Source organism: Epinephelus moara, chromosome 10 (genome assembly GCF_006386435.1).
Source record: "Epinephelus moara isolate mb chromosome 10, YSFRI_EMoa_1.0, whole genome shotgun sequence".
Classification (NCBI taxonomy): Eukaryota; Metazoa; Chordata; class Actinopteri; order Perciformes; family Serranidae; genus Epinephelus; species Epinephelus moara.
The window spans coordinates 15257418-15284850 of record NC_065515.1 but is presented as its reverse complement, the minus strand read 5'-3'; the positions used below and the strand labels follow the sequence as shown (position 1 = coordinate 15284850).

Here is a 27433-nt window from a genome sequence, read left to right as displayed (position 1 = left end):
TTTGGTGTTTTAAATAGTTAGTTTCAATTTACTTAAGTCACACAGTAACACAAATAAGCTAACTGATCGAGGCAGTCATAGACCAGCAGCTTCTGTGTTCATTGAGGTAAAATTACTGTTTTTTTCAATGGAGTCTGGCTGTGAAGACTGTCGGATTGGGAAGTACTGTGCATACGACTGGATAAATGAGACTTGGAATATACTGTACGAGTTGTGTGAGAGTTTGTAAACGGATATTTTGATACTACCATATGACTTCAATTCATCAAGAATTTTCGTAGTTTCCTGATTCTTCGTTCAGTTTTCTTCCATTAATTCAATGTATCACAGGGTGAGTAATTCATATACAGTATATGGTCACTTTGGGGATGAAGTATTCCTTTGGTAGCTTCCATTGAAAAAGTCTGGAAACTAATGAATTGCTTGTGTTTGCAGTGTGCAGATGTCCATATGGTCAGTGACAGTGAGGGGGATGATTTTGAGGATGCGTCAGAGTTTGGTGTGGACGATTCAGAGATGTTTGGAATGGGTGCCTCTACCTGTCGGAAATCACCTATGAGTAAGTACAGTGGAGCTGTTTAATAATGTCAGATTAGAGGTTTTAATTTTAGACCCAGGTGTTAAATGCCAGTGACAATCATCCCAAAGCTTGACCATATAATAATTTTTGTCCCCCCACAGTGCCAGAGAATAGTGAGAACGAAGCTGATGCCTTACTGCACTTTACTGCCGAATTTTCTTCAAGGTGAGCTAACGTCCGGTGCTTCTTGTATTAATCCAAAGGGCTGTGGAATCAAAGACAGCTGGCATGTTGCAATGTGTTTATCAACTGTTTGTTCTGTGTGTCCTTCAGGTATGGAGAGACCCACCCAATGTTCTTCATCGGGTCTTTGGAGGCAGCATCTCAAGAGGCCTTCTATGGCAAAGCCAGAGATGTAAGTCAGCTTATTAACTGTTCGGTGCCTCATAGGAAGGTTTCTAATTTCTAGAGATACTGTAATGGGTAACAAAACACTTTTAATTTTAACTGTGTACGATATGAGGTCCTGATGTTACCATGTTGGCTTGTCCTTAACACTGATGTCATCCCTGCCTGATGTAGAGACCAGTAACTGCCTTTTTTTAGCAGTTTTCTTTGCTTAAGACAACACAGAGGAGAAACACAGACTGAGCAGGATATTATTCATTCTCTTTCTGTCAAGGGAGATACTGCGTTTCTCATATCTTCTCCTTCATTATTGAGCTGGTGGGAATTTAAGACACAGTGGTCAGTATTATAACCAGTTTCAGTATATACCTGGTCTACTCTTTTCCAGGCTGCTGTAAAGTGTAAAATGGATCTTCCTGTCCTGAGTACCATTATATCAGTTTGGCAAAAGCTCTATGTACACACACACACACACACACACACACACACAATGTTAACTTGGAATATAATATAAAAGAAAGTGGGGTACCTTCTCTGGGATTTTGGTTCTTATCAGTACACACCAGTCATTGTGTGTTGTAGACAAGGTCTGGTGGTGGTTACATTATTGCCTCCAGCAATAGAAGATGAAACCATGAGGAATCCCCACAGAGATATGAGCAGCAGGGGACTGAAAGTAGCACTGTGTTTAAAAAAAAAAACGGGCTGCATTGGTGTGGTATGTTGCTACAGGTACCAGTGAGAAAATAATTTTTGCTTTATCAAGGCCAGCTTGAAAAACACATCTATGAGTTTAGTTTAGTTTAGTTTATTTGATTAATAAGAGGACAGTGTGCAATCATTTACAAGAAATGAAAACATGGTCGCACCAGATTTATCAAAACTCTATTTCTACCTTTAGTCCTACTAATAACAAGTGGGTGCAATAAATAAAAATTAAAGTCAATGTGCAATTTACCTACAGTAAATCCATGTGCCTGACGTAATAGAAGCAGTATGTACACACTGCACAATACCAAATACAATATAAAAAACACAGTAGCTACCTTGTAAAGTGACCAGGATTACTGGTGCAGGTGCCTTACATAATAACTGCATGGTATAGAATACAGTATGAAATGTACAATAATTACCAAGTCAAGTCATATGAGATGCCAGAACACTGCACTGTGGTATGAGACAGAATTCTGCAGCTATGAAGGATGTATCCTCCATCTCAGTTATTGGTTAAAGGTATGCTATGCAGGCATTATCTGCCACCGCTTGTAAACAGCATCGCCAGCTAAAGTAAAAGTGAAAGCCATCCTCAGCTTTGTCCACTCGGTGTTGTGCTTGCTATTTTTGCATTTTTCTGTGCTGTGTCCGCTTATTTTGTAGCTCCCTCTTGGACATATGCTGCTCATGGTCTGGTACCTGGTGGCTACTTTTTTGTAAAGTACAGACCTCACTTGTGTGCTGTGCTCAGCAATGTCCTGAACACAGCAGAGAAAATAGGAAGATACAGACAGAAGACAGTCACTCCGTCAGTGCTGATTGAGAGGGACTGCTTTTGTATGAGTCTTTACATTGTTATTTTAGGGAAATCCTACATAGTATATCTTTAACAATCCTGTTTGCACGTTGATACACTGTTCATGCAGCAGAGTATTCTTCCTGCAGTGTGTGCTTGCATGTTTAACTGACCGCTGAACTGCAGAATGTTCCTGGTTTTAGTTGATATTGGATCGTGGTAAACTTAAAGCCAGGTTAAATTATTTTATTCCAAACATCCTTTTTTTTTTTTTGCTGGAACCCTCCACGTTGGCGCCCCTGTTGTCCCGTGAGAGGCTGCATTTTTTGGAAACCGAAATTTTGTTGGTCTGAATGCAGCCTCATGTTTTGAAGCCAAAGATGCATAATGACGTACATGCAACAGGGAGTAGATAGACAATGTTAACACTGCCTCTTAACACAAGAGGAGAATAACTTAAGTTTGAGGTAATCAATAATGATTTCAAACGCTACCTAAAATGCAGGACGTAGTGGGCGTACTATATTCTAATCATTGCATCAACAGAGCCCGAAGAGTCCAAATAATCTCTGCCAAACTTGCAAAAATAAATATATCGACTAATCTGACAGCATATGCCAATCACAAACGGAACTGACAAAGACAAACAAAATAAATGTAACCAGCAGGCGTATGATTGACATTAACTGTGAAAACTGCCTCTTCTCATGCAACCCTAAGTGACGTCTCTTCGTAGTATGTTGGCATCAATAGTTTATTTAATTGAAAGTTGACCATACAGTGTTTACTGTTATTTGTCTGCCCCCTGTGTCATGCTGTGTGGCGAAGGCTTTATAGCCACATTGATATAATTTCATCAAACCCCTCATCAAATTTTCACCCTGACAGCTGAGGCTTTATTTTTAGCTGTCCACTTTCCCTGCTTATTTTTTTGGCTTTTGTCCTTTTAAGGATGCTTGTATCAACTGACAGCTTGTGTGGATTACAGCCTTATTAGACTGTGAGGACACAGCAAGATGTTAGGGGGGTTCAGATCACCAGGCTCACAGAGAGGGAGGGAGGGTGGAGGAGATGATAGCGGGGGCACGGAACAGAGAACGTGGTCTAAAAGGAGAGGAGGGTGCATGGAGTGATAGTCGGAGGAAAAGACTGAGCGAGAAGAAAGAGAGGAATAAAAGCAGGAGAGGTTGAAGGATAAGGGTAAGTGATGGAGGGAGTGTGAAATAAACAGAGATGGAAAAAACTAAAGAGAAGCTTGGCGTCTCGCCTGCTTCCCAGCTGATCTCCTCTCCTAAGCCAGTACAATATGGCCGATGTCTCCCTGGTGTTCACACACTCTGTACTGTACTGTACCACTGTGCTCTACACAGCGCAGGGGCGAAATAGTATTCATTTTCACTGTATTTTGTTTTATTCTGGGTGAGCTTGACTTAGTCTGCCAACTGTGCCGTGGTTAGAATGGCTTTAGGGAAGCTGGATATGTGCAAAGAATTTTGCATGAAAACAGAAGCTATTTGATCTGTTCTGTGTTTGTCCTGTTTTGTCACAAGCGTCCTAGACGACAGGCCGAAACATGCTGCTTTTGACGCTTTCATTACACAGTAGCATATGTGCGCAACTACGCTGTCCCCTCTCCCGTCTCTCCCTTTGCTCTTTGCTTCCATTCGAAAAGGAATCTAGTTTTTGTGTCCTGGTTGTAGAAAAAGCCTACTTCATTAAGGGGATATTGGAATAAGGCAGATTTGACTGAAGGGGGACTACTCAGTGGGTTTATAAACAGAGGAATCAGTCTCACTCTCTCAAAGCCTGGGAGAGGCTAATCACTAAGCAAAACACTACATTTGATGAAGTGTTTCTGAAGGTGTGTGTTGGGGGACTGTTGAGATAGACTCAATCCATCCTTAATGAAAATGCTTTGGGCTGCAGAGCTGAGCTGAGCTGAGCTGAACCCTCTTGGGGATCAGCGGTTAGTCAGAGCGTACAGAGAGATAGGCCACCCATCACTAACCACGATCCTCGCTAAATCCCCATCAACGCAGTGGTTAATCACTCTAACCCCACTCTCCTCCGCTCTCCACTCCTCTCTCCTGTCTGCCACACACAAAGACACATCAAAATTCATAGCCTTGCTGGAGAGGGGAGTTCAGGGATTTATCACTGCCAAGTATCCGCTTTAAAACCCGGCAATAGCCTCGCAGAGTCAAGAGGAAAGAGCACTGGTGATTCAGAATGGCATTTGTAGGTATATCTATCAGATTTAGGGCCGTGAATCACAAGCAGCGTTCAGTTGTGGTTTATTGATTGCACCTGAAATGATTACTCTCATGCATACATAGATGGACTAAGTGGAGAGTGATAGTAAACAGGTCTCCCTAAAAACTTGGTATTTCCCCCAGGGGTGGTGCCTCACATTCTGAGTCATACGAGTGCTGTGCGCCTGAATAATATTCTTCATGTATCATTCAGTCTAGTTTGCCTTATTTTCCAAACTTAAGAAGTAGAAATATCCCATAGTTTGACACTTCGTCCAAACTCTGATAGATTACCTATATGTAAATGTATTTAACCCACATTTTTTCATCCTAACCATCAGTGGATAATCAGGAGCTTACAAAACCAAAAGTTATTTCCTGAGTTTTAAGAATGTAATTCATAGCTGACAATAAATTCGGTTAGTTCAATGGCGCTGTGGAAAGAGTTCAGAATCTGCAGCCGTTCCTGTCATAAAGAGGTGTGTTTTCAGCAGAGTGTGGAGAGCCTCGTGTGTGGCTGGTCATCGATCTGAATGTGTTTTCCCACTGTGTGTTCAAGGTCATTAGATCAGTCATTTGAGCTCTTCATTTTGAAGTGTTTGCTTTTCCAGACTGAGCCTGCCATCTGTAGAACAATCACTATCTGGACTTTCTCTGTCCTTTCTTCCTTCTCTCTGTACCTTTCTGTGTACGTCTGTATCTCACTCGCTGGTCTCCGCTGTTAAACATACCTGTGATTAAAAGCCTCTGCTTGATGTGATACAAGTATCATCCTCGGACAGACGTTTGATTAAGCCGTCTGTCAGGGAGAAAATATACTGTTTGAGCCTCAGAGTTCCTTCTCAGGTTCTTAAAGAGGCTTCAGATTCAAAGAATAACTCCGCACTTTATGTCAGTGTCATATATATTGTTTCTGCTGGGTGAGAGTGACAGGAAAGATAGGTTACTCTCAGAAAAGGTTTATATAGAGCCTGGATGTATCAGTTATACAGTATATACTGCGATATGAGACGAGATATTGGATGATGAGGATTTTGGTCATATTATTATAAGCTTTCCTTTAAATGCAGAGAGCCCTCCATAGCTGTGAGTGTGGCTTCATAATATAGAGTGACATTTTGTAGTTCGGGGCTAGTGGGGAGGGGGATTAGTTTGGTTGCATCTTGGAGTTTGAGTAATACTTATGGTCGTGCTATGAGCAGTGTATTTTCACTACACACTCAAATAAAATGTCAGAATTAAATATAGTGGAGTGATTTCAGATGCAGCCTATAATGCAGCAAGCCTGCATGAAAAATTTAGCTTCTCATTGCTGCGCCATTGTTTAGGTTGCATCATTTGATCACCAGTGGACAGACAGATAATAATATTTTTCTTCCATGGCTGTAGTGAATACCTGATTATGATTGGTTGGAGGTTGGTGTCAAGGAAATACTCGAAGCTGGAAGGCCATGGCTTCTCATACTTGCCGATGAAGTTATGTCTAATTGTAATTCACTTTATATTAACCACATTAGCTGTTTAGCTTTAAAATAAAATATAGTACAGGAACAAAGCTTCCATTGAAAGAGTGCCTTTTCACAAAATGTCACAACTTCTCTGATAAATGCTCTGAACAGAAGAGTTATAAGTGTTGGGTGTTAGGTTAGCAGCCTCTGTGTCCTGCTGTATTTTTATTAATTCTATGCGTCATCATAGATTATCCCATAAAACATAACTAAGAATGTTGTGACATTGTGCATGCTTTATTACCTCATCCAAGGAGGTTATATTTTCAGCTGGGTTTGTTTGAATATTTGTCAGCAGGACGATGTAAATAGAAACCTCGTGAAAGGGTGTAGCATGGGCTAAGGAAGAACCCATACATTTTGGAGCAGATCGAATCACTGGGCAGATACACACATTAACTTTCACTTTTGTTAACATTGTGTGGTAGGACATTTGGACATTTTTGCTGTTTTCATTCATACTTGAAGTGTTGTGAAATGTTGTGTAGTTTGATGTTGTTTGAGATGTTGTTTCAGCTTGAAATCTTACTAAAGTAATTTCTAATTTATCTCTTCTGGAAAAGGGAAATGAATGGCAGTTATTGTTACGAATGATATTAGCAGTTTTATTAAAATATTACCTCACACACTGTTGCTGTCAGTGTTTAAATAAGCTGCACCACAATCTAAATTGTCATGTAACCATTTGTAATAGGTCTAAATGAACATTCATTAATATGTTTTAAAACAAAGTAGCTCCTCTGCAGTCGGCCATTTATGATTATTTGGTACTTAAACTTTGCAGTGTTAGAAGTGAAAACATACAAGTCTGCCCACTCACTATGAAATTCTCTATTGAGAATGAGACATTTACTCTTTTGGATTTGGGATAAATAACTAGCCTTACTAAGGAGACTCAAGACAACCCATAGCTATTGAGACTCTGCTAATTTTAAAGTCGCCAGGCCCTACTTTTATGACGCACAAAGTTGACATGGTGTTAAAACATTTATTTAATTCAGCGTATAGGCTACATATTTATACAATTGCAAAATGTAAGAATCCCTGTAGGGCTACAAAAAATGATAAATGAAAATTAAAATGTTAAAAAATACCTGTTATTCATTTCTATATAATTTTTTGTCAAAGCCACAGGGAGCCACTGGAGAAAGGTTCAAGAGCCGCTCCTGAGCCGCAGCTTGCCCACATCTGGTTTAGGACTACGTTCTTCTAGGTTTTTTAGCAGGCTGATAGCAACTGCAATAAATAGTGTATTTGTTCTATTGATCACAGATACTCATCTTTCCAGAGGCCTCATTTAGGGAGGCACCACAGCACAATACAAAATATTCAGTTCAAGCAAATAAGGTTTTGTTTCAATAGAAAAATATTGGCATTTACAATTTTTTTTCCTAAACTCGCTATTGATTTATCTTCAGAGTAAGAGGAGCCTTCATTACACAGTGTGGTTGACTCAATGCGAACACTGTTTATTGCTTGAAATCTTTAGTTTCTGTCTCACACTTACACACACACACACACACACACACACACACACACACAAACACACACACAAAGCAAGCTCAGATTTAGGTGAACAGGTGTGAGGAAGGGCTATGGGGTCACTATCTCACTCAGGTTGGACCTAGTAATTTAGCTGAACGGAGGGATTTGCTCCTCCCTTCTCAGACAGGCAATACAAAAGATCTGACTTGAAAGCGGAGAGGGAACAGAGGGGTACGGACAGTTTAACTAAGATGAAGGAGTTCAGTTGGCGAAAAATGCCCACTTTGATTAGTCTTTACACTTGCTCTAATTGAGCATGCATGTGTGTGAGTGTGAGTCCTTCACTTTGTGGGTACCACACTGTTAAGTTTGTGCCTCTGCGCATGTGTGTTGGGACGTCAGTGTTTGAGCGTGTATCAGGTTTTTTTTTTTCATGTTGTAAAACTCTCCCTCCCCTCACACTCATTCCTCTCTCAAGACTGAATTTGCTTGTCTTCTCAGCATGAGTGTTTAATCTTTTCAGGCCGTTGAATCGGCCCAATGAATGAGTCCCCAGCTCCTTCTCTCTAGGAGCCCTGGAGATTATTCTAAAGCACTAATCGTTGAGCAAACACAGCAGTGCTCTCCCATTCCTATTCTACACAGGCCACAGTATAGCACAACTTCTCCTTTCACTTCCCTTCACGTTTTACGCCCTGTGTAGATTTTTTGCTTTTTGGCGTACGTAGCCTAGATTACTGCTCCTGAGAAACAGACCTCTTGACTCCCCCTCCGCAGCCGTGGTTAAAAATGAACTAAGCGAAGACTGAGAGAGTTTTTCTTATTTGTTCTTATATAGCAAGAGAAGTGACATGTAATTTAGAGAGCATTATTTCCAACATTGTCCCCTGGAACCTTTTATGTTTGTGGGTGTGTTTGTTTTTTAATTAGATTGTCAGTAGGGAGAATCTGCCAGGCTTATATGATGGTGTCAATATCCTTGGATTTGGAGCTTCGTCAATATTGTCTGGCCCTGCCGCTACTAACCTGAACAGGCTGCTGGCATTTGGTGTAAAATAAATAGAGTGATTTGTCTGTTTTGTTTTCTCCATATCTTCGTCGCCTCCAAGAGAAGTTTTATTTACACCGCTCTCCATTTGATTTTGCGTGGTATTTGCTTTTTTGCCAGTTGTGGCCTTGCTGTGGTCTGTAGGAGTCATGCTGGCTCTGCACCCAGAGGTCCCTCGTGTCATTTTATGGTCATGTAATGTGGAAATGTCTCTGCAGTGATGAGACACCTACACGTGGCTGACAGATCTCACACTCCTGATCAGCACACATCTGAGAGCAATGGATTTTGAGGAATTTTATTTTTATCATTTCAGAGACAGATGATATATTTGACGGTTCTTTTTTGGGGGGTGTTTTCTTTATAGTTGGACATCAAACTTGTAATCTGTACTCTTTTCCTTCCTTTCTATTAACAGCCAACTATGCAATTTGTTGTTTTGGTTGCCCCAGCACACATAAAACAAAACTTCAGCAAATATCCAGAGGGAATCAGTGTCACATTTTGCTCACATCGTTTTTCTCTTTTGCTCTTTTCGTCTCTGTTCCTCTCCACAGAGAAAGCTGCTGGCCATCTACCTCCACAATGATGACAGTGTTCTCAGCAACGTCTTCTGCTCCCAAATGATGTGTGCTGACTCCATTGTCTCCTACCTGAGCCAGAACTTCATCACATGGGCCTGGGATGTCACTAAAGAAGCTAACAAAGCCAGGTACCAAACTTTGATTATTTTCAAGAGGGACTTGATAGTCAGGGAGCCGTGGGATTTAGCAGTTATGTCACACTGTATTTTGTTCCTTTAACTCTGTGTATCTCGCTGCCTTTACTCCATAATGTAGTTGTGGTCTGAGTAAAAACAAAACCAAGTTTCAAAGTTTTTAGTTTTTTTCCTCACACGCAGGCAAATGGGTCAAAAATCTACTCGCCCAAAGTGATTTTTTTACATGCCACTTTACAAATCGTTTTAGTGCTTATCAAATAACAACTTGACGTGCCGTTGAAAAACGACCCAGTTTTATTCACCTTGCTCTCAAACTTCCACCAAACTGTGCAATACAAAGTTTGAGTTTCGCCCACATCCTCTAATGCCACCCAACTAAACTCCTGTTTCCAGAATAATTGAAAAGCTTGCTCATGCTTCAGCTAATAAACTTTGTCTTTAGCCACTGCCATTTAATCACAAGTGCCGAATGTTACTGCACATATGCAACTCAACAATGCCAAGAAGAAAGCAAGATGACTTAATACTTAGCTACTTCCACCATCGGCTCAAAAAAAACCCCACAAAAAAACAAACCACAAAACTGTTTCTAATTTTTACCACTTGTCCAAACAAGCAGTCAAGTTGCCAGATTTACTTGCCTGATGTGTAGCATTTTACTTATCCCAGACAGTCAGACAACCCTTATTGTTGAGCCCTGAAACCTGAAGTGAATTATTTTGTTTACTAGCTGTATGATATCACTTAGGTAAGTTTTAGCTAATTAATCTGTTAAATATTTTCTTAACCTAAACTGTTGGACTGACACAGTAAAACCATATGTTTAGAATTTATTAAATTTTGGCTGTAGTAAAAAGAAACAACACCCAATACAAACACAATCTGTGTTCATTTTAGTTGGTACACAAGGGTGGACACAATAATAGGGACACCTGTATAATATACTGTAAGCAAGAGAAATAGTTCAGCCTTAAAATACTACTTTTGCGACACTTATTTAGGTTTAACTGTTGTTGAGACTGCTCCAGACGAGTATGACATGAGTGATATTTAACAGCTGAACGTCGGGGTGCTCTGATACTGGATTGCGCTGTAATGTGTCAGCCTCTGTTGCCATAACTCTAAAAACAAGTAGTTTTTAGTTTTAATTTTTAAGCTACAGCTCATGAAACATTTCTACATGAGTGCTTAAGAGGTTTTTCCAATTTGCATGTAGTAATATATTTATATTTAGATACACAAATTATAACCTACATCTCAAATTGCAGTAACACATATTACTGTGTCCAGTGTTACTCCCTGGTCTCCAAGTCTCGTCATCAGGAATCTAGTGAGAAAACAGTTTTTTGAATTAATCGGAATGATGAACCAAACTAGGTTGTTTTAAAAACATTTAATTGCCCTTTAATTATTTAATTCTCCGGACCCCTCAGAGATCCTGACACCTACAGTATAGGAATTATATAGTGTTTAGGACTGCATTTTTCTCCAACTGTAAAGTTAAAGTAGAGCAATAACTCAACCTCTAAGCCCCGACTGCATGCTTAATCCTTATGTTTTATTTATATGTGACTTACTGTCTGGAGGAGTGGACTGTTTGCATACTGAGTTGTATCTAATAAAGAGGATATTGAATGTATTTCAGGAGAGCAGCTTGCATGTGTGCAGAGGGCTCTGCAAACTGTCAAAATACCCTGCTCAGGAAGCTGTTACCTTTTTCTAGTAGCGTTGTTTTTGGTACTTCTGTCGGAGGAGGTTAATGTAGTTTTACATAGTGCTCTGCCCCGTCCTGTTATTTCTATGTTACGTTATACAATTATTTTAAGCCCTCAAAGACAAAAAAAGAGATTTGTGTTTTGTCATTTCAGCGTGGACAGCGAGCTTGCAGAAAATGATCTAAAATGTTAGTGTGGATGGAGCCTCATTTGACACATAAACAGCGTTTTTCAAATCTATTCGCATTATTGTGGACATGTCCTTAATTGCTGGCATTCAACTCTCACTCCATTGCTCACACCCTGCATCTCTGTCTCCTCATTCTCTCTTCTACTTCATTCTCTTTTTGAAGCACGGAGGTTGCATGCTAACAAAAGGCGTTGTGTTTGCATGGTGAGGCCCCTGATTGGGCAATCTTGACTAAGCTGTCTGAATAGAGGGTCAGTGGGAGACGAAGGACTCCCTTGGAGTCCAAACATCTCTATCTCTCCATTTACGCTCAAAGTTTTGGTGCAGCTCCAGCAGTCTGTGTTGGTAACTGGCAGATCTGTGCGACACCTGTTTATTACACAGCTCTTGCTCCTAGGATGGATATTTATATCTGGGTAGCACATTCTGTAGAAAAATATTGTAAATTAATCAAAAATAAATCACGTCTGCAATAGACATGGTGAAGGTAAAGGTAGACTTACTGATGATTTTATTATGTTTGCTCATTACGATTGTACCCAGTGTTCTCTCCCCTCATCTTCCTGTTACATCTTTTCCTTCCTGATCCTCCCATCTCTCTTTATTTCCCTCCTCTTTATCCCACTACCTCAACCCTCTCCCCAGAACCTCCAGAGTTAAGCCTGCCCTCTGGTAGCAGCCATTTAAGAAAGACTCGCACCCTGACCTCACCCCTCCATTATTTCTTTTAAGGAAATTCCCTCCTTCCTTCATTCCACTCTCCTTTCTCTCGCATTGGCCTCCTTTGCTTTTTGCCCCAGCTGAGCCTTTTTATTGCACATTAAAAGGCAGGCAACATCTGGAGCTTTTCATCACACACAGCTAGTCACAGCTTTGCTGCTAACGCATGCATGCACATGTGCACACTCGCTCGCTCACACATACACTTCTCACGCTCTCTGGTTGATCCAAAGTGACTGGTGATTGGCATCAATCACGCAGGCTGTTAGAAAGGTATCTTGATTGTGTGTGTGTGTGTGTGTGTGTGTGTGTGTGTGTGTGTGTGTGTGTATGTTGAACCTGCTGATATTGGAATGTGCCTGTTGCTGAGGTCTCTGTATTCTCACAGGCCTCCCAGTTAAATGATTAATTATGCATAAATGTAGTTTCGCTGATTGGATGCCAGTGTAATTGTCACCCATGGGAAAGGAATCTGATATATGGTACAGGTGCTGTACTGTCATTGCACATGGCAAATATTGAAACTATAAGTAGATAAACGCACTGAAAGTAGATCATTTCATCAGAGTGGGTCACGCTTCCTCAAATCTATTACACACTTTATTCTATGCTTACATATCTGTACAAGCACCTCTAAAGAGTAAACTTAAGACCACCTTTACACCTTGCATTAAGATTTTTTCTATAGATATGATTAAACCTGATTACATTTACTCCTGGTATTAATATGTGTCTCCTAAATTGAAAACAGACAATCTCATTTTGACTGTGGCCTGTAAAGTATACCTCCACAGTCCCTGTAATGCGGTGGGGCCCTTCAGTCCACACAGGCCCCACCCCTGCCTGTCAACAACTATTATGATAACAATAAAAAAAAGTTTTTATTATTATGACATGTGACTAGAAATTCTCCACCCACAAAGTTGCTGTATGTGAATTGAAAACAAAATTGCATTTACACTTATGTTCAGTATAGTCACAATAGCACTGTTCCACTGAGCAGTACGGTACAGTTCAGCTCAGTGAGCTTTTTTTCCGTTTCCACTGTGAAAAGTTGTGGATGGTACCAATGGAACTATTTCGTACCGTCCCCATTTTTGGTCCCCCCTCTGTTGCGGTACCTGGCACACAGATCTGGTGCTAAAAGGTGGAGCTGTGAACACTGCAGTCTGTCGATTGGTCAATGCAGATGGTCGCTCTGCTCAGGGCTGAGTTGTGGCTGGTTTTATTAGTAGACCGTAACTATAAAATGAAAGGATGTTTTGCTGTAGTCAGAGAAAAAAATAACTTCATTCACAGGGCCAACTGCCAGCGACTTTTAAGATGCAACCTTAACTTGTAATGTTGATCAATGTATGAGTTCATGACGTGAATCAATCAACGCACCTTAAGTTTTACTGTGACAGCTTTGACCATTACTTCAGGTTTAACATGACGTACACTTCTAGTAATGAGTGGATCTTCAAGCATTTAAAAAGAGTGTTCCTGTGGGCTCCAGCAACACTAAACCCCTGAGCTTGCCTGAGAAGGACTAAACGCACAAACCCGCTATTTTTTAATATCCCATGGAGAGAGACTCTCACTGCAGCCTGATTTATTTTGTTCTGAAAATGTTGGCGTACGACCTTGTTCTGTGGACGATAAACGAGGTGCAGACTTCCATCTGTGTCACCAGTGATGAGGAAATAAAGTAAGTGCTGGACGGTGCAGTGAGTGACAACAACCCCACCTACATTTAAGAATACTGTTTGCGGTGGAAACACCAGGGTCTAGGTACCATGTCTGAAGGGTTACTGTTGGTTCCAAAGGTACCATACCGAAAGCGTTTGGTGGAAACAGGGCTAATGTGTCCCTGACTACCTCCAGAGGTGGTTTGGCCAATCAGATGATAGTCTGTCCCCAATGTGTTTCAGGTGCATTAACACCTGTACTTTCATGTGGTCAAGCACTATCTGATTGCAATTCCAACAAAACCCACGTTAATGCAAGGTGTAAAGGTGTCAATGACTTTATTGTGTTGCTATTTCTTTTGTAGAAATTTGGACCGTCAACAGCATTCAAGGGCATGTCACAATAGTGTGACAGTGACCAAGAAACACAGGTGTTCATGTTATTCTTAATGACCTTTGTGTTTAAGTTGGTGTCTCAACTGCTAAGAGCACAAACCAACATGCAAACCTGTTCTGCACACTTGACTTCACCTCTTGACATCCTCCTACCTGAAAACATAACTGGTTTAGAGGGAGAACAAAATGTCGTTTTCAAATCAAAACATGTCCATGTTCGCTCTGAAACAAAGTGTGTATGACACAGTGAGCAATTGGAGCATCCGGTTCCCATACATAACTCCTGTACAGGTGGCTGGCAAAAATATTCCCTGCAGTGCTACTGTACTAGCCTGACTCATCAACTGCTCAGTGGAGCAAATGTCAGGTCTAACCAGTCTACTCACATCTTCACGCACCACTTTGATATGAAGAAATGTGATGTGACAGTCTGGGGTAACATTAACTGTTTTAGCTGTCTGGATGTGCAGTGGAGAGGTGGAAATGGGAATGGTGACAAATTAGAAGCTGTCAATCACTTTAACCATCGGAGCAGAGTCCTTAAACTCACGTTAGCTGCAAGTTCCACGCAGGTGTTTCCTCTACGTGTAGTTACCCCTGAAGGACTTTAAAGGCCACAGGTCTGGTACGGACTAGGCTACATTCTTTACCATGTTATGTTATGGCTGGATGGGACTGTGCTGAACTGTTCACCTTAGCTTCTGCACTAGCTTGACTTCCTCCTGCCCTCAGTGTTGTGTCCGTACTTGTTCTATAGGTCGATTCATATCCTGGTTACAGCATTTCTGTCATTCTTACAGTTCACACATGTACACGTTTAAGTTGTGTTCACAGGTCGAGCAGTTCTTATGTCGGGATGATGTGGGGGTTTTTTTTTAATGTGGTGGACTGACTTCCTCAGTTTTGAGATGGAAACCAAAGCAGGTTGGTTTGTGTTTGATGGGAGATTTAAGATTGGGTTACCCTTCAAGTTAGTGTCCATTGTTCCCTGGCCTTTCATTACAGGTTAGAGTTTCCCTGTGGGCCATTGTTATGGTCTGCCCGGGTCGAGGTCTGAACAGGGACAAATGTCAAGGCAAAATGATCAGCAGGATTTAGGGTACCCAACTTCTTCATTGCAAGACGTGGGTCAGTCAAAGTTCAGCATTTTGAGAAGTATTTGAATCCTATTCCCAAAACATCTTAAAGGTCCAGTGTGTAGGATTTAGGGGCATATATTGGCAAAAATATAATAGAATAAGTATGTTTTCTTTTGTGTATTATCACCTGAAAATAAGAATCTTGATTTTTGTTACCTTAGAAGGAGCCATTTATATCTACATAGGGAGTGGGTCTGTGTCTACGGAGATTGCCACATTTCACTGCTATGTTTCTACAGTAGCCCAGAACGGACAAACAAAACACTGGGACTAGATAGGGGGCGCCATTCAAGTTTTCGCATTGGCCACCTCCGCAAAGAGCTGAACAGTATCAGAAAAACACAGATTTTTTGTGTGAAACTTCCTTATCCAGTATTTTACCGGTTTCAATCCCCGGGCCATTTGTTTTGGAAAGGATGAGACTTATGCGGATAATTCAGCTCCCACTAAAAACCTCCTGAATGTTTAGTTGATAAGTAATAAGAGAGAAAATGTGAGCACACACCTGCGGGTGCTGGTCTAGTGGCCCATCTACAACAAGCTGATTAGCGTTGAAGAAACACTGATTTATAAAGTGCAACTGCTTTCTTCAGTGATTTTACCGGTTTAAATCACCTGGTCCTATCGTTTTGGAGAGAAAAAGACCTCTGCAGATAATTCAGCTTCCAGTTAAAACCTCCTGAACAATGCACACTGAAGTAATCCTAACCATGAGTTCATGGTTGGCACGTAGGAGAAGTTTCAGCTGGTTGCAGTCTACAGTCCTCACCACTAGATGCCACTAAATCCTACAAACTGCTCCTTTAAATTCAGCTCTGCTTTGAGATCAGGTGCTGTAGCTTTCATATTTTTGGCATATCTTTCAGTCCATCATCCATTTTTCCAGCAAGTATTGGTACTATTTTTCTTTTAAAAAAGCACCACAATGAACTCAAGTACTATATTTCACAGTTTGAGAAGTCTGCAAGTAGCTCCCACAGCTTTGGCTTCATATTTTAATGAGTCGTGCCCCCCCCCCAGACAGCGGACCTTCCATCTATCTTCTTCTTCTGACCCGCTGTCTCTCCACCCATTCCATTACTTCTCTATTTTACCAGCCAGTTATTAAAGTAGATCTTATTAAAAGGCAGGAGAAAAAGCTAATCTATATTTGCATTCAGTCTATAGCAATTCATTAATATTATGACATTTACAGGGAGCTTGGCGGGGCCCCGGCTGCCTGCTACCCTTTTCCCTCCCTGAAATGTTAATTTAAAAAGTTCTGTCTTTGTAATGGAATAAGAAATCCTCTCTTGCCCTATCAATTCTGGGTGTCTGGTGAGGAATACTAATTCATCTATGGTTCCAATTGAGATAGCATGTCACTCTGATGGAATAAGAAAATGCAGAATTGGTTTTAAAGTCCTTAATGCCACGAGTTGTGTGTATTTCTCTTTTCTGCTGCAGTTGAAAAATATGGAGTATACGCCATCTTTTCCATATGTTGTAAAAGTGCTTGTGTATATATGCATGTGCGCGTATATGTCTGCTTTACAGGCTCTAAAGTATGTGTTCAGTTCCAAGATAAACGATCAAGTAAATTAAACAGAATAAAAAACTAAATTTAAAGTGGAATATTTCTTTCTCTTTCAGACTACTCACCATGTGTACGAGGCACTTCGGCAGTGTGGTGACACAGACTATACGGACATACAAGACAGACCAGTTCCCCCTGCTCCTTATAGTCATGGGCAAACGCACATCCAATGAAGTTCTAAATGTTATTCAAGGTAATTGTGACTTTATTTGTAGTATGATCACATCTCTAGATATAGATGTCTGTAACTCATTAAATTACACCCTATTCTTTCCTTAGGCAATACGACAGTGGACGAGCTGATGATGAGGTTAATGGGAGCGATGGAGATCTTCACAGCACAACAGCAAGAGGACATCAAAGATGAGGTAAAGTTTAAGTACAGTGAGGCACCTGCGAGTGGGGCAAACACAAATGTCAGACCTCTTACCTGTAGTGCTGTTTATCAATCTAGATTGTTTTGGTGTGAGTTTCAGAGTGTGCGAGATATCGGCCGTAGAGATGTCTGCCTTCTCTTAGATATAATGTAAGCAGATGGCAGAAATCATGATCTGGTTACTCAAGATAATCCACAGACCTTGTTGTGAGCAGTCCCATGTAGGAACTATTTTCTGTCTACCAAACTACACCTGCCAGCCGTATCATTGTGCAGAGCTATGCGTGCATCTACTCATGGACTAGAGCCTTGTGGTCTTGACAGCAAAACATTAGCAGTGTATGTGTGAGTTAATATTAATGGCGCATTAATCACCGCATAGAAAATAAAGCATACATCTAATGCTCACCTAGCACCACATAGTGTGCTAACATAACAGCTCAGCCGAGGAGGACGCCATTAATGTTTACATCTTGCGCTGTGAAGACCACGAGGCTCTCATCCATGAGTAGATGAACGCTTCCCTCTGCGCAGTGATAAGGATGGCAGGTGTAGTTTGGTAGAAAGAAAATAGTTCCTACATGAAACTGCTCACAACTGTCTGTGGATTATCTTGAGTAACCAGGTCATGATTTCTGGAAAGACACATTGCTGTTGAGTTTTTCAAATGTTTTTTTTTTTTTCTGGCACTTTGAGCACCACAAGCCGAGTGTCATCCAGTGTCATTATATTAGAGAGAAGGCAGAAATCGCTACGGCTGATATCTTCAACACTTGCCAACTCACACAAAAACAGTCTAGATTGATAGTAGCTTAACTTCTTTCCTTTAAATGAAAGAATCTGCTTTTCTCTATATTAGTGACTTTATATTAGTATTTCAGATCTCTAGCAACAAATCAAACCGTCTTTACCTTAGCTTCCTTGATTTAGCCTTTAGTCATAGCCACACTCAAAGGCCTTAGTGGGACAGTTTAGTGGCCTTTAACGTCTTGCTTTAGAGGTCAGTCACGACATGCAGAGACAGCTCAGACGGCAGTGTTAAACTGTGGCATTCTTGTTATGACAAGCAGAGAGAATAGTTAACCATTTCACCTTAGTCCCCTTTAGTTCTAGTGTAATGTGCCAGCTACAGTCGTTGGATTTTGAATAGGTGTAGAACACAGACTCACTGTGCTGCTCTGTGTCTGTCGACTACCTCTTTCACTCCAGTAGAAAGTGGACAAACACCATTGAGGGATACACTCCATACAAGAAAGAGAGGGAACAGTGGTTGTGGTCTTTTCATGTCATAGACAGGAATGTGGGACAGTATGACGGGGAGGTCCCCCTCACTGTCAAAGACTTTCACCTCTTAATCACTTACTAATGTGTTGACTCAGTGACATCAAACAAGAGAATGACACAATATGTGTTTGTCCAGACAGGTTTTCAGTCAGCTGAATATTAGACTAATCCTCCCAGGTTCTTTCTCTCTTTCATTTTAAAATCCTATGGTTTAGGAATAAGCAAAAATATAGAATACACAGTCTCTTTGTAGACTCTCTAGTGTTTTTTTTTAGATTTTATAAATAATATAAAGATTTATGTGGCAAAGGTAGATTTGTGATCAGTAACAAGACCCTACACCTACAGATGCTTTGTATGTGTCAGCTGTGAAATCCTATTCCCACACTCTTCCGTCAGCCTCTCACTAACATTGTTGTGCGTCTTTTTTAACTACTGTATCTATAGATGACAGATGTCACACCTTATTAGGATTTAACAATTAAACAGTCAGTGAACCAAACAGCCACTCCAACAATGCTAATGTGATAGTCATAGCATTTCAGTCATGGGAACCGTGGTTGTCACACACACACCCCGAGGCTTAGACTACCTCAGGTGAGTTACTGAGTATTGAGTGACAGCTATTCACTTTGTGCTGTTATTATTGCTACAATGCTTTTGCTTCATTATGGATTTGTCACACTTCAAATAATCATCAATGACAAGGAGTGACAAGAGGTATTCAGAATATGTCCATGTGTCACATCAGGCTATCAATCATTAGGTGTTTTAAAGGTTCACACTTAGGGCAGGGTATCATTTGAATTTTTTCAGTTTTATTCCCTGAGTACAGATACCAAACGGATACTTTTTCAATACCTTATTGTTATATTAGCATGTTTTTCTTCTCATGTTGTTCAGTGAACATATAAGCCAAAGTTCACAAACGATAAATATTGTCTAAACACAAGCTGCCGTACAAGAACTTTGCAGAAATTAAACAGTCTAAAACTTACATTTAAATGAGAACTCGGCTGATCACAGAATGAGTAAACAACAATATGAGCAGACTTTCTATGCCAGCTTTCACTACTTGACAGTTTCAGATACTCTGTGCTACAGACACATTTTGCTTGGTACCAAAAAAGTATTGAAATTCAATACCCAGCCCTATTCACACTGGAGGACTGGTTGGTTCACTACATTGCATTGCACCTTATTAAGTAATATTGTAAGTATATTTTGTAGTTCTTGTAATAAAGTGGCACACATGCTCCCTATGTCAAACACAAAATTTTAACAGTGGTAGGCAGAAATCTGGAAAGGGCAAAAAAAAAAAAAGGAAGATTCTGAAAATCCACCCTCCTCCTGTAGCTCTCCTCTCTCTGTTGTAAGCCCCTCACACTAGATAACCACATGCATTTGTACAGACTTCATACAGTAAACCAGTGTTTCCCATACATTGAGTTATTTAGTCTTATTTAATTGTAGAGGTGTGTGCAGCGCACTGCTCAGCCCATCCTGTCTCTCTTTCTATCTCTGTTTATCCAACCAAAAATGTGATAAAAAATTAGCAAACTAATGTTAGCCACTCCACCGTCCCTTTGTCTTGCTTTCCATGGCTGTGGACTGCTTCTCCCGGGAGGAGAGAGATGGATCTTTGGCCAGTGGCTGTGGCTGTAGTAGCTTGAATTCGGCCAGCACGAATCTCCGCAAGCACCGGGTGTCACAGCGGGCTGGTGGCCAGTGGCAGTGCCAGGTCTAATCTTTGTAACCGCAGCAACAGAAAGTTTGCCAATTCGGCGGGAAGTTTGGCCTATTCGGACCTCTGGAGCTGGAGTTTGTGATGGGTTGGGCTGTAGTGGCTTAAATGTGGCCAGTGCAAATCTCCCCAGTGCGGGATGTCAGAGCGGGCTCGAGGCCATTGGCATTGCCAGGTCTAATCTTTGTAACAGCAGCAACAGAAAGTTTGCTGATCCAGCTAGGACTTGGGTTATCTGGTCCCCTGGAGCTGGAGTTTGTGCTGCATCCACTGACTGCGTGTGTCTCTGAAACTGCCTCCCACTGTCCTCCTGGTGAGAAGGTCTGTAATGGCAGGAAGTAAGGCTAAGGACACACAATGTTTCAAGGCTCTACCTAACATTACTACATCACCGTGAACTTGAAGCTGCAGCCATTAGGCTTAAGCTCTGGTCAGCTGGAGGCAAAATTGTAAGCAACATTTTCTCTCAATCTCAGAAACGTTTGGCCAGTATTGAATGGTTTTTGTCCCATTAATTGTCAGGTTCTCTTTCAGACTCTCTTTTTGATAAGGCTTTTTTCCTTTTTGGGTTGCTTTGCAGCATAAACAGTTGTTCCCAAAGCTTGATTTGCAATTTTTGCTCTACAGTTCTCCGCCATTGAACCAGGCTTTCACCCAAAGGACATGCACATGCATCTGCATTTATAGGACAGCCAACAGGAATAACTTTCTTCTGAAATAACCTGTGATTGGCCAAAGTCTGGCATCAATGTGTTCTAAAGCCTGAAAACAGATCCAAGAGGAGGCACAAAAGTCAAGTTTTCTCTCAGTCCACTTGAGTTACATATGGCCAAAGTTTTTCATTGGATTTTTGTCCATTAACGCCAAAATTAAACTGCCTACCCCAGCTTTAAATCCCCCATAGTTGGCTAACTGCTACATAAAATAGTTTTGAAAATGATTGTGCATGTTTCTTTTCTTACAAGCTGATTTGATTTTCATATTTCTTTTTTTAAGCCATCTGCACAAAATACTTGTATTATATTACTGCGTTATCATCACTTCTTTTATAATCATTGGAACAACTGGCTTGAGATCTGTCAGAGAAATAAGAAATTGGATTTTCTATGGCATAAGAGTTTAGTAAAGCTGTTCTGAAAGGTATTAAAGTGTGATAATTATCCAGGCATGGCCTGACAGGAGGAAATTGCCTGCGAAAATGTAGGGGAAAAAAAGACAGCATAGAGAGTGTAAGTGGTGATGAAAGCATAATGTTCCAGTGTGATTATTCATGATTAGTACTAATAACCACAGGATTTTGATATATCCTGTACCTGACAGGACCTATCCCATCTCCAAGGTGAAGTCAGCCTTGATACTGGACTAATCCCATCTTCACTGTAGCAGCTCCGAGGCATTGGTGGATTTCCCTCGCTCCCTTCCCTCTTTCTTCTGTCCATTTTTCTCCTATTTTCCACCTCAATTCTCCAAAGACAGACTCAGACAAGAACACAGACATCCACCCAAACCAGACATTCCACTTTGACAGTGACTTTTGTGTCTGTCTGGAAACGGAGCAGCTGGACAGCCACATTGTGCCTTCAACCAGCCTTACTGACTCGCCAGTCATTCCTATGGTTGTCTGTGTTTTAGCTTAGTCGTTACTAACAGACTGACGACTCACTGCAGGTTTTGTGGTCTGCGTCTGTCAGCATCACAGGCTATTTTCAGCTCGGGTCATTTCACATGTATTTCATGTGAAGTGCAGCCAAAACAAACCAAAGTTCACTTTTGGTCAAGAGCGCCAAACGTGCATATCTTTTAATATTAGAGGAAACTGAAGCACCCAGGGGATCTATAACCCAACATCAGAGGTTCATGCAGGGTCCACAAAAAGGACCTGCGCTGAGATTTAATTCTGGACCATCTTGCTGTGAAGTGACAGAGCCAAGGTGTTACTCAAAAACAAAAAGCCACTTGATTAAAAATTAAAAAACTGCTTTTCGCAACACTTATTTGTTGTGTGAGCAAACATTAAATGTGACAGCTTGCATTTGTGACTTCTGACCACTAAGATAGGAGTTTATTAGCACCACTATAAGACAGCACATGTCTAGCCAACTTGATGAGTAGCCAAAATATAGATGTGGAAAATCTGTTTCTTTTTTCCTCCAAAGATAAGGTCTTTAAAATCACATTGTGTTTGAGCACATACATGGCAGATTAATGTTTCATGTTATGCTCCTCATTCGCATGAGGTCACTCAAGACAGATGGTGCATTTGAAAACACATTACAACAGTTCATAATGAGTATCAAACATGAACTACTGTGTGACTTGTTTGCGTGACTCAGTGCCAGTCTATTGAGGGTGGCCACTTTTGATGCTTTTGTCCCTCTCTACCATTCTTTTACAGTTTCTTTTCAGTGTTCATCTATTATGCGGGCCAAAAGCACAAATGTATCCTTTGCATTTTCTGATTGAATGCAACAATACACACTGTCTTTTTGCTTAGCTGCACAGTAGCCCTCTGATCATCACAATAAGCTTACTTTGCCATATCCGGGCTTGCACACAGCGTGGGCCTTCAGAAAATGAAAAACTAATGGCTGTGCACTGTTAACACAATGGACACTCGTATTTAGTCCCAGTCTTTATAAAACACTTTGTAGCCACAGCAGGTAGAAAGAGAAGGGCCGCCTGTCCCCTTCCCTCTGTACAAACAGGAAGAGAGAGGCAGAGTGAATGAAAGAGAAAGGGACGGTGAAACTGAGAAGAGGAAACATAAAAGAGGCTCAGGGTATGGTAAATGACAGCCCGGTCACAATGAATCCCCTCTGGTGCTACTCTTTCATACCTGGTGTTTGTACGTAACCACACTTGACATGCTGCATTTTCTTTTGCTTGGTTCTCCGGGGCTCCCACACCCGCCACCTCAGCTTAGATGTTTTGTCCTTGTGTTTCCTTTTATTATGTTGTTAGTTAATGGGCCCCATTTTCTTTCTCCCTCTCTCTACCCAGGACGAGCGTGAGGCGAGAGAGACTGTGAAGAGAGAACAGGACGAGGCCTACCGTGTATCTTTAGAGGCGGACCGTAAAAAGGTATTTTCAAAATAAAGCAGCCTGTCTGTTTGAATCACTAAGACAGTACATGTGCAGCATGTGCAACCAAAAAAGCATAAGCACCACTTCTACCAAGATTTCAACTTATTTTTTCTTCAACAGGCGTCATCTCCATTTTTATTATTGCACGATTGTAACTTGTGTTGCTAGTTATACACTTATTGTAGACTTGCTGCTGTTGTTTTCAGAGTTTACTGCTATTAAGCACATAAGTATGGTGGTTGAGACTTTTTGAACGAACTGCATATCCAAAACGCTTTGCAAATTCTAAAAAAACACAAGTAGAGAAAGACCAAAAGCCACAACAGAGGTGAGTGTCATCAGATTTTGACCATAGACTGCATATAAAGATGGACAACACATATCCATGTCCTCCCACTGTACAAAAGTGAAGCCAAACTATCCCGTATACGTGCGCCATCTTGTGCTAGAGACGTCATTTGGAGCCAAAATCTGCCCAGTAGGTATCGGGAAGTCGAGCTACGGTATTGAGTTCCCACCCATACACCCTTCGAACACTATCCTGAGCAGCGCTATTGATCATGAGCGCACTGATTGACACACAGCTGTCAATCATGATGCCACGTCCCCTTTTTGCAGCATCATAAAAAACAAACTAAAACTAAACTTAAAACCGAAAAATGAACACTTGATGGACACCAGCATGATAAGAACTTCTTAAAATAACAGAAAGCATCTTTGGGAAAAAAATATTTGACGTGTACTTGTCCATCTCTATATACAGTCATTGATATTTACAATGAAGCTTACCTTTTCGAGAACTGCTGTGTGATTGTCGCCAATGAGCGATGTTCTTCCAGGTCTTTATGTTTTCATAATTAGGTACCCTGCCATCTGAAAATTAGGCTATTATGAAGCTAACGTTAGCTATGCAGTAACGTTCATTTAGCTAACGCTGGTCAATCAGATGAATGTAACCTAAGCTGTACCCATTTATGAAGACATAGAGGTATTAAAGCTGATTCGTGGCAAGTTGCCCAACACTTTAGATGACTGTCACTAAACAGAAATTAAACAGTTGTGCGTTGTTTTTAATTCATGGCTTTTGTGTTTGTGTTGTGCAAAAGGTATATAATAAAATACAGTGACCTTGAGTCGAAAAAAAATTAACTGATTAGTCAATTGACTTAAAATTATTTTGCAACTATCTTGATGATTGATAAATTCTTACAGTCCTTTATCAAGTAAAAAAAAAAGCACTCATTCCAGCTTTTCAAATGTGAGGATTTCCTACTTCTCTCTGATTTTGTGTCACGTCATTACCTTGTATTATATTTAGATACTTAAGTGTCTAAAAAACTAATGACTTACTTGGATCTCTTATTAAATATCAGCAACAATTATTCAAATGAAACTTGACAAGCAGGGGAAACATACTAGTAACAGTCTTCATCTTTGCATGTCACATTTTGATTTTGTTTGTGTTGTTGCGTCGCATTCGATTAAATTAATTTCTGTCCTTTTTCAGAGAGAAGCCCAGGAGAGAGAAGAGGCCGAGCAGTTTCGTCTGGAACAGATGAGAAAGGAGCAGGAGGAGGAGAAGGAGGTGAGAAGAACAGCCGTACACACATCATACTCACATTATGCAAATTACGTAAATTAATATTCCAACTTGATCAGTGTGAGGCTGAACAGTGATATGTTTTGCCAGCGCACAGTGATTGTGCCATTGTGCTGTCGTTTTTTATCTGTCTTGCTCTCACTTCACAATAATGAGTCAATTAGATTGTGGTTTTGGTGAAGCCTGCCAGTCAGTGAAGCGTGTGTAGCGTGGGCGAACAGGCATACAGCCATTTCAGAAGGGGGGAAAAAAAAAAAATCCTAATTACAGCGAGGCACGTCCCTGTTAATGTCACCTTACATGCACACAGTTATTGTTCTATTTGAATGCTTTACATAGGCCCATAGGCACACAGCCTCATATTGAAACCCAAGTGAACAAAAGACTGAGGCAATTCATGTACAGGAGCTTGTGCACAAACACACACACACAACCTAAGCAAACACACATATTCACTTGAAAACAATTATTGTATGTGAAGAGGGGGGGCAAACACACACTCACAGGCAGACACGCAAACTGTCACGCATGCTGGAGGAACAATAATTGTCTGTGAGGATGGCACCAATGTTGTAATACAGTCTATAGTAATACAGTGTAGTCCTCGCTGATTGTTGTTTACTCAACAGCAGAGAGCCTCGGAGCACTGAGAGGTATTGGGTGACTCGGCTCACTCAGGTGATTTGTCACTTAAGTTAAACAGAAAACAACAAAAGAGCACCGGGTCGGGCCTTCTTAATTATATCACTGTAGTCCACTAACCAAACTGCGTGGGTGCCCTTGTGTGTTCTGAACAACAATAGCCACTATGGCCTTGTGTTTCCTACTTCTATCATTTTTCTCTGCCTAAGCTCAGTGGTTTCCATGGTGTGTCCTGTGCTAACATACGAGTGTTGTGCTTGTGCTACAGTCTAGATATTCGGGAATATGAGAGCTAACAACAGCTGCTGGAACTGGACAATGGCAACTTATGTGTCTTAAACTGTTAAGCAGGTCCTAAAATGGATCTAAGATGGGAAATAATGGGAAACAAGTGCTCTTTTCTTTTATCACAACACAATACCGCATTGTGTTGTCGGTACATCTGGGTAGTTCTGATGATGATGCTCTGACAGACAAACACTGAAAGACTATTGGGAATTGGCATTGAAAGATTTTTAAAATTCTCAGCGATTCCTTTATTCCATCATTTCTGCTAAGTATTTGGGTGGGAAAAGAATACAGACGTGCTCTTCAGCATACACAGGAAACCACACAAGTATAAATACCAGTATTGTAGGAAGTTATTAATGATCAGCTAATCAGTCATTACATTTTCTACAATTGATAAAGCAGGAGAAATTTACGTTTAATTAAAAAAAGGTGTCTTTATTTACACATTCCTATTCAAGTTAACATTTGATTTATATTTCGGATACTGCTCTTCAGCTAAACAGTTCACAGTGGCAGCTGCTTCTTTTACCTTTCCTGACTTCCTGTGTTGTCACTTACCATAAACAGACATTGAACATCCTTAAAAAAACAAAAACAGTACATCTGAAGACTGTGCCAGGATTCGTTGGTCAGCTATAACATGAACAGATATTTTCACATCATAAAAATGCAATGTTACAGCACTATAAATCTTTTAGCTGTTGTTTACCATTTTCACTTGAGTCTTAAGAGGTAGTAACCTGTATGTGACAGAAACTGCAGACACAACAAAAACATGTGTTGCCACCAGAGAGTGGACAATGCTGGTGGGAATGCTTTCTCTCTGATTCTGTGCCTTTGTGCAAAGAAGAGTGAGATGAGAGTAGGAGCTGGTGAATTGAGGGGAGTGGTGCATGTGCAGTGTGTAGGTTGACATTACTATTTACCTCCTTCAGGGGGTCTTAGCATACAGTTGTGCGGCTGTCAGGTGCACCTCTACCCCCCCCTCCACTACACCCGTCATCTGTTTGCTTTCTGTGGTTAGCCGAGCGGAGCTGGAGCAGGCAGATAAATGGACGGATAGATGCTCGTGATTATTTGTGTGGAGCAGCCTGGGCCCGAGGCTCGACCAGACGTGTGTCCTGTGGTTTCTTTAGGGACGCTACCTCTCACTTGTGCGGGGTGTTTATGCTTGTGTCTGTGGTTGACTGCCTGTCTACATTTGTGTGTCCACCGCCACCGCACACACTCCTGTCTATTCTTTGTGTATTCGTGTGTCTGTGTGTGAGGTGTCCTCGGGGGCCCCTTTAACTCAGTCAGCATCAGCTCTTATACCTGAGGGAGCTGATGGTGGAGCGGCACGCGCGCTACCCTGCCCACCCAACACCAGAAGCTGCTAATGAGCTACTGTTGTACACTCTTATGAAATATAATTGCATTATGGTGTGTAAATAAAGCCGGGGCATGTTGTCACAGCATATGCTCCCCGGCTGGCCAAACAGGAACAACAAGCTGGGGGAGGAGGGAGGTGAGGGGCAGGAGCAGAAAGAGGAGGAAGGCTCCAGGGAGCGGCTG

The 27433-nt window shown here is 41.1% G+C and overlaps 1 protein-coding gene across 1 annotated transcript in view; it reads left to right on the top strand.

Moving 5' to 3' along the window:
- Positions 1-27433, top strand: part of faf1 (Fas (TNFRSF6) associated factor 1) — an 85205-nt gene that overhangs the window by 42123 nt on the left and 15649 nt on the right. The window contains exons 10-17 of the mRNA XM_050055320.1: positions 436-559; positions 682-745; positions 854-935; positions 9289-9443; positions 16915-17051; positions 17138-17226; positions 23263-23343; positions 24854-24931. Coding sequence (XP_049911277.1) covers positions 436-559; positions 682-745; positions 854-935; positions 9289-9443; positions 16915-17051; positions 17138-17226; positions 23263-23343; positions 24854-24931 — 810 coding nt within the window. The remainder of the gene's footprint in view (positions 1-435; positions 560-681; positions 746-853; positions 936-9288; positions 9444-16914; positions 17052-17137; positions 17227-23262; positions 23344-24853; positions 24932-27433) is intronic.